This window comes from Osmia lignaria, chromosome 12 (genome assembly GCF_051020975.1).
Source record: "Osmia lignaria lignaria isolate PbOS001 chromosome 12, iyOsmLign1, whole genome shotgun sequence".
Classification (NCBI taxonomy): domain Eukaryota; kingdom Metazoa; phylum Arthropoda; class Insecta; order Hymenoptera; family Megachilidae; genus Osmia; species Osmia lignaria.
Window position 1 is genome coordinate 7326721 of NC_135043.1, and position 17053 is coordinate 7343773.

Genomic DNA, 17053 nt, shown 5'->3' on the forward strand with positions numbered 1-17053 from the left:
TTCACGCTCGTTTCCATCAAACGTTTTGTCAGCTTTTGCGAGAATCTCCAGAAAAATCGCGTCGATCGATACAGAATTTATAACGACCACTCTCTCTGTTTGTCCGACAGAGAAAGAAGGGAAGAGAAAGATAAGCAAACGAACTGAAATCGTACATCAACGTCGAGTGTAATATACTCCTGTTTCGAACGATCGGGGGGGGGGGGGGGGGGGGGGGGGGGGAAGAGGGTGGATAAATATAACGCTCGTAGGAATCAATTAGTCTGTTGTTTACAGCTTCCTGCAACTGTTTCCGTAAATTTTTGATGCAACGCCGAGCAAGAGATAGCGGAGCCACGGTGATTCGCATTTCGATGAAGAAATCGATCGCGCAGCGTTTAGTCAAACGATTCTCTTCTATCTCACCGTTAGCGGGAATTTGCAAGCAGACAATCGGTAAAGCAAATGGAAAAGCGGACGCGCATAATACGCGCGTACAGGATGCGCGGTGTAGGACGGCGAAGCGCAGGGCAGCGCTGCACGCACAAAACGGAGATTAATATCGCCGTAATTCGTTGGTCAAATATTTATTTCGTGTTTAATTAATCGTTAGCTTTTAATGGCCCTGCCCATATTTCCTGGCTTGTTTGGCCTGCCGTCTGGTCGTGGCCCGACCGGCCCGTGGCTGTTCTATTATAAATTATAGTGGAATACTGTTAGGCGGAGCCGAGCGTTTGCCCGTTTTATCAGCGAATACTGTGAATTATTGAAGCTGACCTTGCTCGTCTCCGCCACTCGTTCTTCCTATAAATACAAAAATATACAAAAAGATTAATAATAATACGAATGAATGATTGTACAAATTCGTTCAACAAATTCGTTTGGTTACAAACAACATGGGAGCCTTGTAAAACCGTTAACAGTACCTAGTGATAATTTGTCGAGATCGGCTAATTGTTTAAAAGATATTAATAATTACAGTTAGTTACTCCTTACATTCTGAAGTATGACAAACTCACACATACAACTCGCAATCTAGAGATCCACGGTTCAAATCCTTGGTTCCCAACATTTTTTTTTTTTAATGATAATTTGTCTCTTTTTTAATAACTATAACATAAAAATTATCATTAAAAAAAAAAAAAAAATTTTTGGGAACCTAGGATTTGAACCGAGGATCTTTAGATTGCGAGTCATGTGTATAACCACGGAGTGGATCCATGTCTCGCAAACTGAAGGTCCTCGGTTCGAATCCTTGGTTCCCAACATTTTTTTTTTTTTTTTTTTTTATGATAATTTTTATGTAATAGTTATTCAAAAAGCGACAAATTATTATTAAAAAATAAAAAAAAATGTTGGGAACCAAGAGTTTGAACCGTGGATCTCTAAATTGCGAGTTGTATGTGTGAGTTTGTCATATTTCAGAATGTAAGGAGTAACTAACTGTAATTGTTAATATCTTTTAAACAATTAGCCGTCTGCCTCCAAAAGGGGGGATAGGCGTGTTCAGCTCGACGAGCTCTACAAGCTGGCAAGGTTTCATTAATAAGTGAGTGTAACACTTGGGTAGTTCCCCTTGTTAGTTTCGTAACCATTCAGTGTTCACAATTAAGTTTTTGTTTTCTACGCAACGTCATTTCCAGTAATTAATATCGAGGTATTAAAATAAACCGGGCAACGCGGTGCGATTCGAAGAAATCACGAGGGCCAGGTTGGTCCGCGAAAGGAGGTCGAGACAGTATCGTGGTCGAGGTGTACGCGATTCCTCCCTTTTGCCATTCCCCTGCGGCCTTACGGAATACGCGAACGGCTAGCGATCCGTAGTCACGCTAACCCTACTAATTGCATGTCCGACCAAAGTATATCACTACTACTCCCATCTCTTATTCCCGCCCAGCTCACCGACTCCGCTCGATTCCCTTCTCTCGACGCTCTTTTCCTCTCTTTTCATCTTGCTACCTCTTCATCACTCTCGCCTCTATCAACCATCATTCTTCCCCTAGCTCTATCCACTGTCGCTCTACACCCTACCCCTGCTTTTCAACTACGCGTGTTTTCCACCGCACGAAAGTTAACCGAGCTCTATTTACCTGATTCGAGAGAAACTATTTCGATTAGATTCATTGTAGACACCCGCGAAACTTGCCTTTCTGTTTGCCTCTCTCTGTTCTCGTTCTTCAGATTTCTTGTATTTTCAAGAATACCGCTACTGCACTTTCAGTCGAGTCGAATCGATGGACAGAACGATAGAGCAACGAAAGAGGCAACGTTATAATCTCTTTTACACCTATTTAATATCTCCAGTTGTCTCTACTATCTCGTCGTGTATGACTTGGTTTCTTCGCGAATGTTCAGACCGAGCTTCGTGTTCTCGCTTTCGCGTTTCACAGGCAGAATAAGCTCGCGTCGAATTTCACGGAAGTCACGATTTACCTCCGGATGCCTGACACGCGTTATCTTCCTCGCTTTCCCTCCGTTTTAGCTCCACGCGGCAGCTCTCCTCGTCCGTTTTCTCCTCGCGATTAATCTGACGGATTCGCCCTATATTCGCCCTATCTGTCCCTTCGTTATCCCGAATTTATGATATCGTTTGTACAACCAATTCGTTCCAACGAATTCATGCTCTGTATGTTGTTTCTGCTCCTTTCATTTTTAATTTTTGAAATATTCGATTCTTTAATTATTGATTGAACATCGATAAGCGCAGCAAGGATAAGCGATAGAGTAATAGCTCGAGGCAATGCGTTACGTTGTAACGATTGCCCTGCTGTTCGTTTTTATGCTGACAAGTTGTATAGAAAGGCAGAAGTGACCCCCTGCTGTATGCTGTTGCCCGACAGTTTGCCCGCAGGCAAAGCCGAGTTCAGGTAAACTACTAGCTGTTCAGGTATGGCAATTCTAAGCATTCCCGTTTTCTTGCTCTTTCCATCTTTACCCGTTTTACCTCTCTCTAATTGCGTTTCATCCTTTCTACCCCTCCCTGCTTCGGCCCCTTTTATCGCTTCATTCATCCGACCTACACCGCGATTATTCCAGCGACCAAGCGCGAACAATCGACTAACGTATTCATCGTCGCCTACTCGCCATTACGGCATGTTTCTACTGCAACGTAACGAGCAACAACGATCCCCGTCTGCTTAACTCCGCTCTCGTTGGATGAGTATCGAGGCTGACAAATTACCGTTTAACGTTATCTTCTCTCTGTCCGCCATGTTAATTAACGACTAACGCGGAAAACTCATCGGCGAAACCATCGGCTGGGAACCATTAAATATTTCTCTGTCGAAGAGCGTTACCTTTTCCCGTTCATCGAGAAAATATTGGAAAACTGGAGAGCGTTATACGAACAAACCACAATTTTCCTATCACTTATTAACCAAGCAATAGGGTTGATGCAGTTTCGTTGCTTCCATAGCTACCCCTTTCCATCTGATGTATTTGTAACGACCTTTTAACCATTTTTTCGTTAGCCGTCGCAGAGCCGTTAGTTTTTCCCTCGACAAAGTATTCCATTCGACCGCCGTCAATACTTCGATGTACTTTTTTTTCAATAATAATCTTAAAGCTTTTAGTTGTCATTTTCAATTTTTAGCTCAATATTTTTCCTTCTTTGTTCGTTTCATTGTTCGCTATAGTGTACTAAAGCTAGTTGTAGTTATTAATGAAATAGGATCGCACTGTGGTAAAGTAACTAGCAGAAATCCAGCAAAACGTTTTCCGTTTCATCTCCTATTCCTTTTCCGTTTCTCTGTTAACACGATAAAACTACTCATTGATGACCCCAAGAAAAAACGGTACGTAGTATGTCGAATGTTGAAGGTAAAATTATCAGCACAATAGTATGAAAAGAAATCACAGTCATATCGTTGTTGGTGCTGCAGCACGTTTCGAATAAGAGCAGAACCATGTCGAATTTCATAGAAGCTACGATTCATCCCTGTGGAACATACTCGATACGCGAAGCAGAGACCTGCAGGCAATCAGGCAAGAGGGTTGGAAACCGAGTGAAAGAGAAAGAGAGGAAAGGCTACGTGTAGATACTTTCTCCCTGTACATATCTCCGGAATGATCTTTTTCCGACTACAAGTCCCGTTTTCTCTCTCGCCAAGGGTGTTTTGCGATTAATTCTCCAACAGAGCGCGAACGCTCTGACCGAGGCTTGGTAAAAGAGCCTCGTGTTCTCTCCCTTCCGGTTCTCGGTCAGTGGACTGGAGAAAATACGAGCGATACTCGAGCGATACATACCCCGTGATTTCCAGTCGTTGCTTTTTCCCCTCTGCCTGTTCCTTCTGTTCGATTCGTTTCCTTGTTAAGCGCGACAAACGGCGACGCGACAAACTTAACACGCCATGAAACGTAATAAAAACTCGTGGAAAGAAAAGGGAAGAAGCGCGGATAGCAAGAATCCTTTCAGCCACCGCAAAGCGAAAAGTATGGCGATTTTATTCCGCGGATAAACAACACAGTCGCGACGGCTAACGTGGACACTTGTGTTCCCTAGGATAGCATCACAGACGGAAACAGAATATTTATGTAAAGTCTCGTTTTCCCGAACGGACTGGCCACGTATAATCGGATAACCTGTCGAGCGGCAGTTTACACGAAATATTTACGAGCTCGCGAACACGCGTACAGCGTCATCGGCCGAAAAACCCATTGCAACTAACGAGCCACGCTCAAATTTCAAATAACTCTGTCATCGATCTGTCGGCTTTCGATTCGCCAACGAGTAAATCGTACCAGCATTTATCAACATTCGCCTGTGTCTGTGTGTTCAATCAACTTATACACGGATGCTCTTCCTAATTTATCTAATTTATCTAATTTATTTCATTTACGTCTTGTTCATCCATTCCTTTCCGATAATTACCTGACAGAGTGAAAATATTTGCTATTTTCTACTTATTTACGGAATAAACATAAGAGTGTGTTTATTCGCGAGAAGCTGGCATACGATACAGAATAGAAGCAATGGGGGATATTCGTTTCGTTCGGCTCCGCCTGACCCCACTCTTAATGTCTAGTTTAATTCCCACCTATCGGTTCTGGAGGCTATGCCACTTCTTTGAAGTCATCGTCACCGCATCGCAAGTGATTCGTCCAATTACGAAAATACTTGTGACGCGAAGTAGGGATATCGGGTAGTGGGGCATAGATTCCTACGAGTTTTAGTCGTGCCATCTTCTCGCGGTCGAATAGTACTTACTCTATTAGCTGCAGTAGGTCCGCAGCCATAGAATGGTGTAAAAAGAAGATGAGAAATTCCAATTTCAACGTTCGTGTAGGTATGTAATCGAAACAATACGCGTGTCCTAGTTATCGACATGACGAAACAAGGACGCGACGTATTGCCGACGAAACTGTTGGCAAGTAACTATGATTAACTGCTGTGACACGACGCAGTTCTCAAACAGAGATTTCCCGACTACGATTCAACGGTGAAGTGTAATTTGCGCAACGACGATTGGACCGGGTGCGAGCACCGGATGGAAACGTTGACCTAACCACGACCTAACATCTTTGATCGTTCACCTGAACTAAATATCGAATAGTTCCGTACTAGTCCATCTTACCGCAGAGTCATTAGTTTACCGTGTCGCTTCGTTAACGAATAGTCAATAAGCTGTATACAAATTGTAAACCGACAAATTGGCTGTTAGAACAACATCTCGACGCCCCGTAACTCTTCCACTCTTGAGTTATAACATCGAAAGTCATACCGCATTTGTCGAAATCACTATCCAACTTTACGCTTTAACGGTTTACCATCGAGTCACAATATTAAGATAAATAAGCGGTATATCAGTTCCATTTAGGTCAACAATCAATAAATCGTTTATACGCATAGCCCGAGGTGACGATCGATAATATCCATCGTGGAACATATATTAGACATCGATATCATGAGACTACCGTACAATGTTGATTCGATACCATTGCATCGAATTAAATCTCACAATCGGCCAGTATTGAAACACTCTTTCATTCTTTTTGAGCGAGAACAGATAGAGCTATGCTATAGTATTCAAGACAACGCCTATCGAGGGGTGTAATATGAAAAGCTTAATCTATATTTTTTTCTGAATGGGAGGATTTGCGGTAGCCAAGCCACTCACCTAGTTAGTTGCTTTTCTTTATACAGCTTTCCAATAATATACCACACCCCAATGGGCGTTGTCTCGAATAGTACTATAACATTGTCCCACAATAGATCCCTCAACAAATAAAAATTCATTGCTGAAGCTGTCGCGACGGAACTTGGAGGCTTCCTTGTTGTTGGTTTCTTCTACTTGTAACATATCCCCTAGTGGACATTGCCCGAAATATGTACTATTGTATGTAGTACAGACTTGAACTGCTAGTTCATGCAATATGACTGGGAATTTCGCGAATCTTCTCGTAATACAGTACTTGACAAACATCGTAGGTATTCAGACCATCGACGATATTTCCGTAACTTCCGCTATCTTACAAAATCGGCGAGGGGTAGCATGACAGTTGCGTTCGACGCAACTAATCAAGCGTTTGATTTTCATTGATTTACGAGGGTGTGCCAGTAACGGGCAGTTTCAGGGATTCATATACGACACGCGTACAACGAGGGTAAGTGAACGAACAGATGAGTGGAGCAGCAGTAGCAGTAAGCTGGGTAGGGGATAGGGTCCAGGGAGTGGGTGGATTTATTGCCAGGTTACCGAGCCGTGAATGCAGCCGGACGAACGGAGAAAACCGCAGGAAACTCTGTCATTGACCGTTGGTAATTTCTCTTTCTCTCTCTCTCGCTCTGAACCATTTTCACGATAATTCTCTCGTTCTCTTTATCTCGTTCCCTTGTTCCACGGCCGATTTCTCCTTCCCCCCGTGTGACAACGTTCGTTCCTCGCTGTCCATGGAATCGCGTCGGTTTCGAAACATTATCAACTCGTAGACAAAGCCGTATGATGGCTCAGCTTTCAGCCGAAGCGAATTTCATTCGCTCGAATCCTCTCGTTTCATAGCGGTCGTTGTGCACTGGTTTATCCAGTCGATATCTTTATATCTATATACACTTCCGATGAAATATTTTCCGTCAACACAGCTGTTTCTCCAAACGCATCTACAGCCGACGATCCTCGAAAGACGGAACTCGAAATATCCTAACTCCGAGAAGAAAAATGTTCTGCCGATGAAATTACCGAGAGGTAGAGTGAATTTGTCACGTGTCGTCGTATGTCGCGATGGTGTCTTGCTTCGAAGTTCTACGCGTCTAGCACTGATTAAAATGAATCGTTAAGTATCAACGAGTTTTCGGGAAAAACTTGGGGATACCAGTCTCACAGGTATCTTTCATTAACAGACGCGTCGTTTAACAGGAAAGTTCGAAACGGTAGAAGGGACGTTGGGCAAATTTTCAAAATTTGATATTCCTCTAATTAGCGTGCCGCCCGAGAGAGTACGCTTTGGACACGGAGAAGCCACGGACGAAAGTGGAGACCGGGCTCCATAGCCGGTGGAAATAAGCGAAACACGCGGTACTGGTCGCTGCTGCACGTATATACACCGTACACGGAGTCAGAAGTAAAGAGAGGTTAAACAGAATTCTAGCGAGCACTCTCTCGCGTACTAGCTCCAACCACCCCATCATCCCATAATTGAGCTTTATCACCCCTATTTCGAGCAGTTGCCCCTATCTAATTTTCTGCCCCTTCATTCGCCAGCCTGTCTCGACTCGAGTTTGTTCAACTTCCGTGTGAAACGGGGTGGAGGGCAGGGGAAGAATCTGCGAGTCTATTGGGAGCTTGAAGCACGGGAAAAAGAAGGAAGATTGAAATGAAACGAAACGAAACGAAGCTAAACTAAACACGACGGTGCACTCTGTTCCTGGTAAATGGCAACTGCGATCAACGATCTCTATTCACGACGTTTCCACTGCAAACGAATCTGAATCAATAGATCAAATTTTATACCAAACATCACACCGACGAGCAGCTCATACTCGTTGGTTAAAATAATCGTAATTAATGATGGGTGAATGTGTCCTGAATCTTTATCGTTCATGAGTCAGTAAAAAGGAAAGATTGATTCTTTCGGCACGAAAAGGCTAAGAAACGAAAAGCAATCGGCGAAGGGTGCGCGGTGATATAAAATCCGTTGAAAAATAGAAAGCAAAGTTCAGTTTTATCGTGCAGAGCCTATTTGACCTTTTAAACTGATCGCTGAGAAGTTTATGTACCCACGACGACGGTGGTTGCTTTTCTAAAAAAAGAGAAAGCCAACCCTTCTATGTTCTTGGAAAAAATTTCTCTTCACCCCCTGGTAACCTTCCTTTCCTAAGAATATTCTCGACCTATCGATTACACGACAGTTCGAAGTTTAAATTACCTCAGTCAAAATCGCATTTTGAATATTAAATACCCCTTTCTTTTTAATCATCGACACCGAGAAGGTAATAACGTCTTCTCTTTATTTTTATCTATTCGTTAGCTCTAATCGATGAATATCATCGATTCCGAGCTATTTTTCGGATCTTTCGTTATCGAAGGAAAACCAAGCGACAGTAGATACTATCCACCGCCATCGCCACCGGGTTCTATCTATTTGACGATGACGATATATCCTGCTTTATAGCGACGATGAATATACAACGAACGCGACATTAGCAAGTGAAATCTCGAGGAGAGAGGATGAAGAGGCGTCGGGAACGTTTCATAGTAAAACGCGTACATTCCAAGTCCAAACAAGCCGATGCATAACTGAAGAAGAAGATTCTAGGGGTAACCTGTTGGCTCGACTGTCTTTGACGATGTTAACGAAGTCACTTCGACGGATTCTTCAGCGAGCGCAACGTCGACGAGGGGAAATCGTTATTAGCCGAATCCTTGGTCGTGAAAAATTCCATTTTCCCTGTCTGGCGAAGAATCTTTTTCGGAGCAAAAAAATCGTCGTTGACCGATACGTTATCCGAAAGTGTCTAGGTGATGTACGATTGTGAATATTCCGTGGCAGATCGACGAATTTCGAGAATCTTTCGGGATCTTGGGGAATAAGGGATTCGTCCGGGGAAACGATGCGTCTGCTGCTGACTTTGACGAAGCTTCGCCAGTTCGTGCAAAGAACCTACTTCTTTTTTTCACATTCGCACGCTTTTTCTAGCTTCGAATCAATTTCCACGACGTGATCGACGCTGTTGGACCGAACCCGAAGAAGAGATATTATTTCTTCGACGATTAAGATATTGCCATATGATTTTCTGTAGTAATCTTATCAATTAAAAACGCATCGTTCAGATTCGGACCTCTTTATGTACCTACAACACATGTAGGTACAACTATCCACTTGGATTCCATCTGCAGTTACCGGTTCCTCCGGCACGGCAGCTTCCAACTATTTTATCGCGGGCCAGACTCGATGTTATTGCGGTGTTAACAGGGTACTTAAAGAAAATTAACCTTTATCGCTCGGACTTTTAATCCGTTCGCGCTCCAGTTGGCTAGGAGCTTTAAACGGCTTAAGAGAGGTAATCGACGAAAGGATTGTTTAGGATAATGACCGTTAGCCAGAAAGTGTTTGGTTCGTCGTTCGAAATGGACGATTATAAAGCAACGTGCCATTAGGGCTAATCCTTTATTATATATCTACGATGATCCAATTACAGGGAACCCCTTGCTCGCAGTACGGATCGCTTTAATCGGGAAGACATTCGCAACCACGTTATTACGCGAACACATCCCCCTTAATACCGTTCCACTTCCAGCTGCCGATAGTCATCCTCCTTCTCTCTGCATAAACTACAATTCGACCGACGATAAGTCGATTAGTCGGATTCTCTTCGATTCCCGTTCTGGCTGCCGACAGATCGACATCCGACCATTCTGACCAACGATCGAGGATCGAGTCAATTCGTGTTCGCCGTGTCCAGTCTATAGGACGTACCGAGTCCTTTACGATCGTGAAACGGTTAATCTCTTGTGCAAAGCCAACGTATAAGCATCGAAATATGGATGACGATGATTGTTGGTTTATAGAGAGAAAAGGAGGAAAGAAGAAGTAGTTATTTCGTGAGACGTTGTTGATAATATTGGTGGTAGGAGAAGGATGCGTTGGTTTCGAAGATAAGCAAGTTCGGTCCTATCTGTCAGTGGCAGGCGAAGCAAAGCCCGGAGGGCATAAGGATCCAAAAGGGTGGTACTGGTTGGGTGAAAGGAGGGATCGAATGGAGAAGGACGGGGACGGGCAAAATTGCCGTTTAACCCCTCTGACCCGACGAGATTTTGAATCAGTTGCTCCGTACACCTATAAACTTTTGTAACTTTAAAAATACAACTTTCAATTGTGCTTCCAATTATTACTTATTACGCCGTTTCATTCAATTTCATACGATAAAAATGAAACGCTCGGATCTTGGCAAGTAGGTAATCTTTATCGACAGAATGTTAATTCTGTAATCTTACTGATAAATTGATGGAATTATGTAGCCAGGGATGAGCAGGGTCGGAAGGGTTAAAAGCGACGCGAGTATCTCGAGTCAAACTGTCTCATCGAAAGTCCTATGCACATCTCCGGTTCCTCGAACTAGTTCGATAATATCGGATATGGCATCCCCGTACTTGGTCGGCCACCTAACCACCGGCTCTTTCCTAACCCCGAGTCAACCAATATGCGGCAGAAGTTATGCGGTGTCGCCTTATCCCTTCTACCTTCCATTCGACTACCTTCCAACATGCTCGTCCCGAGAAGATGCTGAGTTCTCGAGTTTCTTAACTTTTCCCTACTTCCTTCCTTCCTTCCTTCCTTCCTTCCTTCCTTCCTTCCTTCCTTCCTTCATCCTTCCTCTCTTACTTTCTCCTCTCTCTGTCTGTTCCATCGTTTCTTCCGGTCGGTATGCTTTTGCCTATAAAGTCGGTCTCGTCGAGAACTTAATATCTCTAGGCGTGCCTCTCCGACGTCGGATGGAATTTTATCAGTGAATCTGCGCCCGTTCGATTGCTTCATCGATCACTCTCCACTAAATTGCCAATAACTCTTCTGTACGCCCAGTGTATGTAGTTATGTTTCGCGGTCGTGCCTTGACTACTTTCTGAACTAATTTACCGACGAGTCGGGAGACAAGATCTTCCTTCTTCTTCTTCCCATGCTTCGCCTCTATTTCGTTTTGCCTCCACCTTCTATCTCTCTTCTCGATTACCTTCGACAGAAAATTTCTTCTTCGATAATGAAAATTTCTCGTTGCTATCGGAGCCACGGTGATCGTTGATATTATTAACGTTATCACTAGGTTAGGACATCGAACAAAGCTTGCGACGCTGTTACAGGTACAGCCACGAGTATAAAGTTTCGGCTTCTAATAGGAAAACTTTTCTCTACCGGGAAAATCTCGGGCCCGAACAGCCAATAAACATCTGCGGCTCGCGATTCCTGGGTCCGTCCACGATTACCTGTGCGCAAACTTTTCAAAGTTACACGTCCACCCATCGCGTGTAACGTAGATAATTGACAACGCGACGCTTTTTCAACCGGTGTGAAAACCCGTTTAAAATGGAAATGATCGAACGTTCGTAAAGCGAGTATCCTGAAATCGTAACAGAACGATAGGAAACACTCGACACGCCAGGAAATTCAGTCCTATTTCCTTCCGGCGTTTGAATATCCGGCCGATGCAATTACGCAAATGAGCATATTTAACGCACGTGCGCCCTACTGTTTAACCACGCCGCGCGTTAATTTCGAACAAACGAGAACGAGGAAGTTTCAATAAACCTCGAGCCAACTCGAACGAAAAACACATACGTACCTGCTCAGCGTCGAATATCGAGACGAATGTTGTTCGATTCGCTGGCAAAGACAGTCGCGCAGATCTTGCAATGATAAGCAGTCATTTTATTGTCAGTGATGCGTTTTAGAATTTTTTCTCCTTCCTTTTTTTTTTTTCGAAGCTTTCGTAGCCAGCCATCACGGCAAAAAGCAAGTTCAACTCGTGTCCTCGGAAAATATATTTTGTCCAACGGTCACGCCCACTTCTGCTGCACTCGTTGGAATAAAGTACTTCTCTCACGAACAACTCGATTGCTACTACTACCACTCTAACTTTCTATTAGGTGTATACACAATGGTATACGAATTTGGGAACGAAAGGTTCGAACAACAGCTATCCGATGTACGCGAACGCATAAATCACTATTAAGCACGATGCCTGTTTTTTCTTATAATTCTACTTGGAAATTCTCACATTTAAGTAATAAGATGAATTAATACATCGATCACTGCTACGATGTAGTATTTGGGTCGATTGTTAAAGCTTAACGTTCAATTAATCGGACGTTTTCGTCTTACGTACTTAAATAGAGGGAGAAGAGAGGTGAAAAATAGGCGATCGTGGTCGATTGAATTGAATGCGATTTCCCGATGCGGCGTGGCGAGGCGAGGCGAGGCGAGGCGAGGCGATTCAGAGCGACGCGAGTTTGCATAGGAGGCGTTATGGCCGGGGTAATTATCCACGCTGCCTTCCTTCTCTTTCCGCTTTACGCTTGGCGTCCATAAAGGCAGCTGACTACGTGCTTTTACCACCTTAGGGGGCGTGTCGCAGGGGACGTTGCTCGTTCGGGCAATAAAAAAGCGCACTGCCGCGTGATCGAAGCACATACACGCACACACACACATACACATGTACGATTCTATGTCAGCCAGGCTGGGGAAAAAAGGGACAGCTTTAACGCCACTGGACCGTTCCAGGTTTTGTTCGTGTGCACGATAACTGCTCGTTACGACTGTAATTGATGACCGCTGTCATTCATGACGGATCACTTAATCGTCGATGACCTGCATATTCGAATTACTCTTTCCCTCTCTGTTTATTTCGCATCATGCGTCAAAAAAATCATTTTCACCCTATCGTTCTTCGATAGAACAGTTTTTCAAGGGTTACCTATACATGGGGTAGGTCATTTCTTGAATTGATCGCTAATTCCACCGTTTTATTTATTTATTTAAATCATACGGGATGAACCCTTTTATGGTACACGATATAATAAAATAAATTTTGTGACTGGCAACTTCAAGTGCATACGTAAGGACCCAAAGAGTAACAGCGAATGGAAAGTTTGTAATAAAAGACACACGGATACTTTTTCCTTTGGCTGTTGTATAATCGTATAATCGATTTCGAAACATAGAAAGTTAAACTGTCGCAAAACAGCGTCCGATATTTCTTCTATCAGTTTACCCGTTGCAACGCGACGTTAATCATGCGTCAAAATTGATCTGCACACTGTCATTTCTGGATAGAAGAATAATTGTTGAACCGTCAGTCAGTCGAAACAGACGATTTCTCGAGTGACTGTGAATTGAATCGGGAGCAGTGGCTAGTGAGCCATTTCCGTGTAGCCACTAAACGCGATTACGTAAGGCAATTAATAAGCGTTCTCGGAGATCGGTCCCGGCTCGAACGTACGTTACCCACTATCGAATTTGCTTCGAGGCAACACATGTGAAATCGCAATAACTTATTAACATCACGGAACCATGCGATGCTTCCAAGGCGACAGTGTCGCTATGGTTAAGAAAAGGCTGGTTTACGTAAAGTTATTCGCTCGTCGATCCGTAAAGTATCGCTGGTTTTCTTTAGCCGATTTCGAAGGTGCGAACGTCAGCCAACGTAGCGAAAGGAGGAGGAGGAGGAGAATCGATCTTACGGAAATTGGAGCATCGAGCTAGGAGCAAACGCTCGCACAGCGTTAACGAACCGTGAAAACTAATTATGGAATACCAAACCCGAAATTCCCGTAAATGCCGCGTTAATATACGTATACACGGCCGAATAGATAAACGTTGAACGTCAGCTTGTCGATATTTGATCAACCAATCAGCGTAACAAGTTGAAATTTCAGGGTAATACGAGTTTATGAACGCGATCGCGTCATTGTTGATCTATCAGCAGAAACATCTCGAAATCACGTTAATTCGTCAATGGTAGACATTGCGTTGATGTTTCAACTACACTTGCTTTTAATCTTTCATTCAACATTAGCGAATGACTAAATACGCTTAACAGATCAGACTAATCTGGAAATGCAAATATGAACGACTTTTTGTTCTACGCTGCTTAGGTACTGCACGTAACCTGGAATTCTAAAGAATTCTCATAAAAACTGTATTACACGCGGCGGCTGTTATTTCTCCGATATACTTATAACGCTATCCCTACTTCGGTTGACGTTTCCAGTAGCAATCTCCACTGTAACTGGTTCTGTAAGTAAATATCAGACTCGTAGAACGAGGAGCCAGGCCCCTGGTTGATTGGAATCTGGCAAGAAGATACGCGAAGCTGATTAGTTCCTCCGCTGAATAAGAGGCTAAACAATAGGGTAGCGTCAGAATGAACGAGAACAACGATGGTACGTGCAAACATGGTATCGTAGCCAGAACTCGGCTGTTCTATGTCGCTTAAATGTAACGTTGCGTTCCGCTCGGAGAAGCCGCGTGGCCAATCACGGAGAAACCGTCCACTCTCTTTCCATTTCGAACACAAAGCCATTGTTTCGTACGTATAAATGTCGCCGGCATGGACTAGTTATTCGACAGTCATCGTTATCACGATCCATCATTTCCACCCAACGACGAATCATCCTCGTCGCTCTAATGTTACTCTGCATTAGAGAAGACAGAAACTGATCCTTACCGATCTTTTTACTCTTATCGTTCACGCGAATTGTTTGTAATTATTGCTGGTAAATCGATTCAATGGATCATTCGGTATACGTTTTCGGTTCAGAATATTACATACTACCTGGTGCATGTATCTCGAAAGCACGAAAGCTGTTATGCAATATTTCGATGGAGACATCATCGTAACCCGCAGAAATTGACGCAAAGGGAGAAGATCGCAATTAAGTCGAAACGTTATGTCACAATATCTTGAATATTCTGTTTAGCATCGTAAACCGTAAGCTGTTAAGCACTTTGAAAGGCGCAGAACGCTCAAAGTATTTGGAATGCTAAAATCGAAGGTTTGAATCGATTAAAATTTTGATGTTTATCGGTCTCGGTTATGGCGGTTGTGGAATTTCGTTGTTTCAACGCGTTACAGCCGATATTCCGAATAGAGCCGAGTATTCTGATCACGAAACTGAGCTGAAATGGTAACGAATACACGGTTCAAATGCAGACTACGTCAGGCGAACGTAGATGGTTATATAAAACCACCAGGATAGCCTGATAATATTCGATGTATTACTTTGTTAAATACGTAAGGATAACCGAATTTATACGAAGACTGTACACCGTACACTGTAACAAAAAGGATGGTGAGTCGAATAGCAGCAAAATGTGGGCAACTGTGAACCAAGTACGATTAAATCGTGATACTTTTCGATAAACTACATTTACCAGAGCAGGTTTCTTACCCTTGAACAGCTTGAATTGGCCGATCGATCGATTAATTAGCGGATCATCTATTCCCGTCAGGCGTCAAAGTTGAAAGCTCGCTCAACTGGTGAGGGGATCGTAAATCTAGACGTTCGATAGAATCGGTGTGCTACGATGAGAAATTGAATCGAAGAACACCGGTGGTTCGATGGCAAAAACGTTTCCACTGGGAAACATGAATACCATCGACCCTCCGCCGCGGCGTTGTAATTTCAGTTTACAATAGACGAGCGTGTTGTACGAACGCGAACCGTAAAGTGATAAAACGATATGAAACATCGAGCGATCGAGCAGCGTACGTTTCGTTCGTCGCGAAGTTAGCTTAAAAGTAGGAAAATCGTATGAAACGCAAACTCTCGGCGTACAGTTTGCAATTTTCATATGGTGTAATGCTACGATATTAATAATAACCGCACCGGACGAACATTACAGCTGTACGAAGGAATTTCTAATTATTCGTTTGCCGAGCATGGCTTCGTCTCGCCGTGAGAAACGTTCGAAAATTTCCGCTCAATTTTCTGACCGCATGCCTGGAATATCGAAAGCTTCCGTGCCCGGTCAATTTTTCGTTAATTTTCGTTTCTCTTTGCCGATACTATCGCGACGTGACCTCGTTCAGTCGATCCCCCGACATCCGTCTGGACGTTGGAATACGGAAACGGAGTTAGAAATCCGCTGTTACGACGCCGTGCACTCCGTACCACGTTGCTTTTCGTGGATCGTTTCGGCGAACCGTACGCCTACCGGGCGAGAGCGCGGGCGGTAGCCAAAGGCGGACGTGTTCCTAATTTTCAAGCGGTAGCCGGCATCGATCGAGCCCTGTTCGATACTCAGGATCACGTACTCGTAACTCTTCCTTAACCAGCTCTACATGTAAACCGTCCTTATCGCCTTCGCTCTACTATAGAACTTCGCTTGGAAACTTGCATTAACGCTGGAACGCGTTGACATGTCAAATTGTCGATGGCTCTCAATAACACGAATGTTATTAGATACTCTATAGTAGAATTTGGATTATCATTCAAGAACAAACATCTTCCCATCATTTGATCAATTTTCGATTGTTTCGCTCCGTCTGGAATGAATTTTCGCTACAAACGCACCACGGCGGGAAGGTTACCGAACGATGCGAAAGGTAGATCGCGTAGAACGTAGGCCATAGTCGGTACATGTTTCACACGGGACGGAGCGTACATTTCGATGTACACGCGATATGTAATATCGAGTGGGCGCAAAAAGCGCTCGGCAAACTTTCAATCAGTCTACTGCCGCATTCGAGTAGTAACGGGCCTTGTATGGGCGGACAGGCTAGTAGAGTACGGTGCGGGCGACGCGACGGGACGCGACGGGACGCGACGTGGGACGACCAGTAGTCGTGGATTTATTTGGTCGGACAGGAAACAGCGTCGCTTTACCACAGAGAGGGGCGCGGATTTCACGGATAACGCTAGGCTACGAGAAAAGGACGGAGAAGCGAGAACGAGGGGAGTACAGCAAGGACTAAAGGACGAGGACATGCATATTAATAGGGAAACAAGTACCGAAATGTCTGACCAGCGTGAACGAGCCGACGTCGTTGTATCGAACCGTTTCATCCTCCTCCCCTGATCCGCTTCTCTCTGGATTCATCGAGGTGTACCATTTCTCTTCTCCCAACTACCATCTTCCTATCTCT

The 17053-nt window shown here is 44.0% G+C and overlaps 1 protein-coding gene and 1 long non-coding RNA gene across 4 annotated transcripts in view; one reads left to right on the forward strand and one right to left on the reverse strand.

Annotated features, from left to right (window-relative positions):
* The window catches only part of LOC117603073 (kin of IRRE-like protein 1), a 246563-nt gene that overhangs the window by 208873 nt on the left and 20637 nt on the right, over positions 1-17053 (reverse strand). For 2 of the 3 annotated variants that reach the window (XM_034321810.2, XM_034321820.2), the window contains exon 2: positions 757-783. The exons of the other annotated variant lie outside the window; for it this stretch is intronic. In XM_034321810.2, the coding sequence (XP_034177701.2) occupies positions 757-783 (27 nt within the window). The remainder of the gene's footprint in view (positions 1-756; positions 784-17053) is intronic. 3 annotated transcript variants of the gene reach the window in all.
* The window catches only part of LOC117603078 (uncharacterized), a 61591-nt gene that overhangs the window by 13650 nt on the left and 30888 nt on the right, over positions 1-17053 (forward strand). The window lies entirely within an intron of this gene.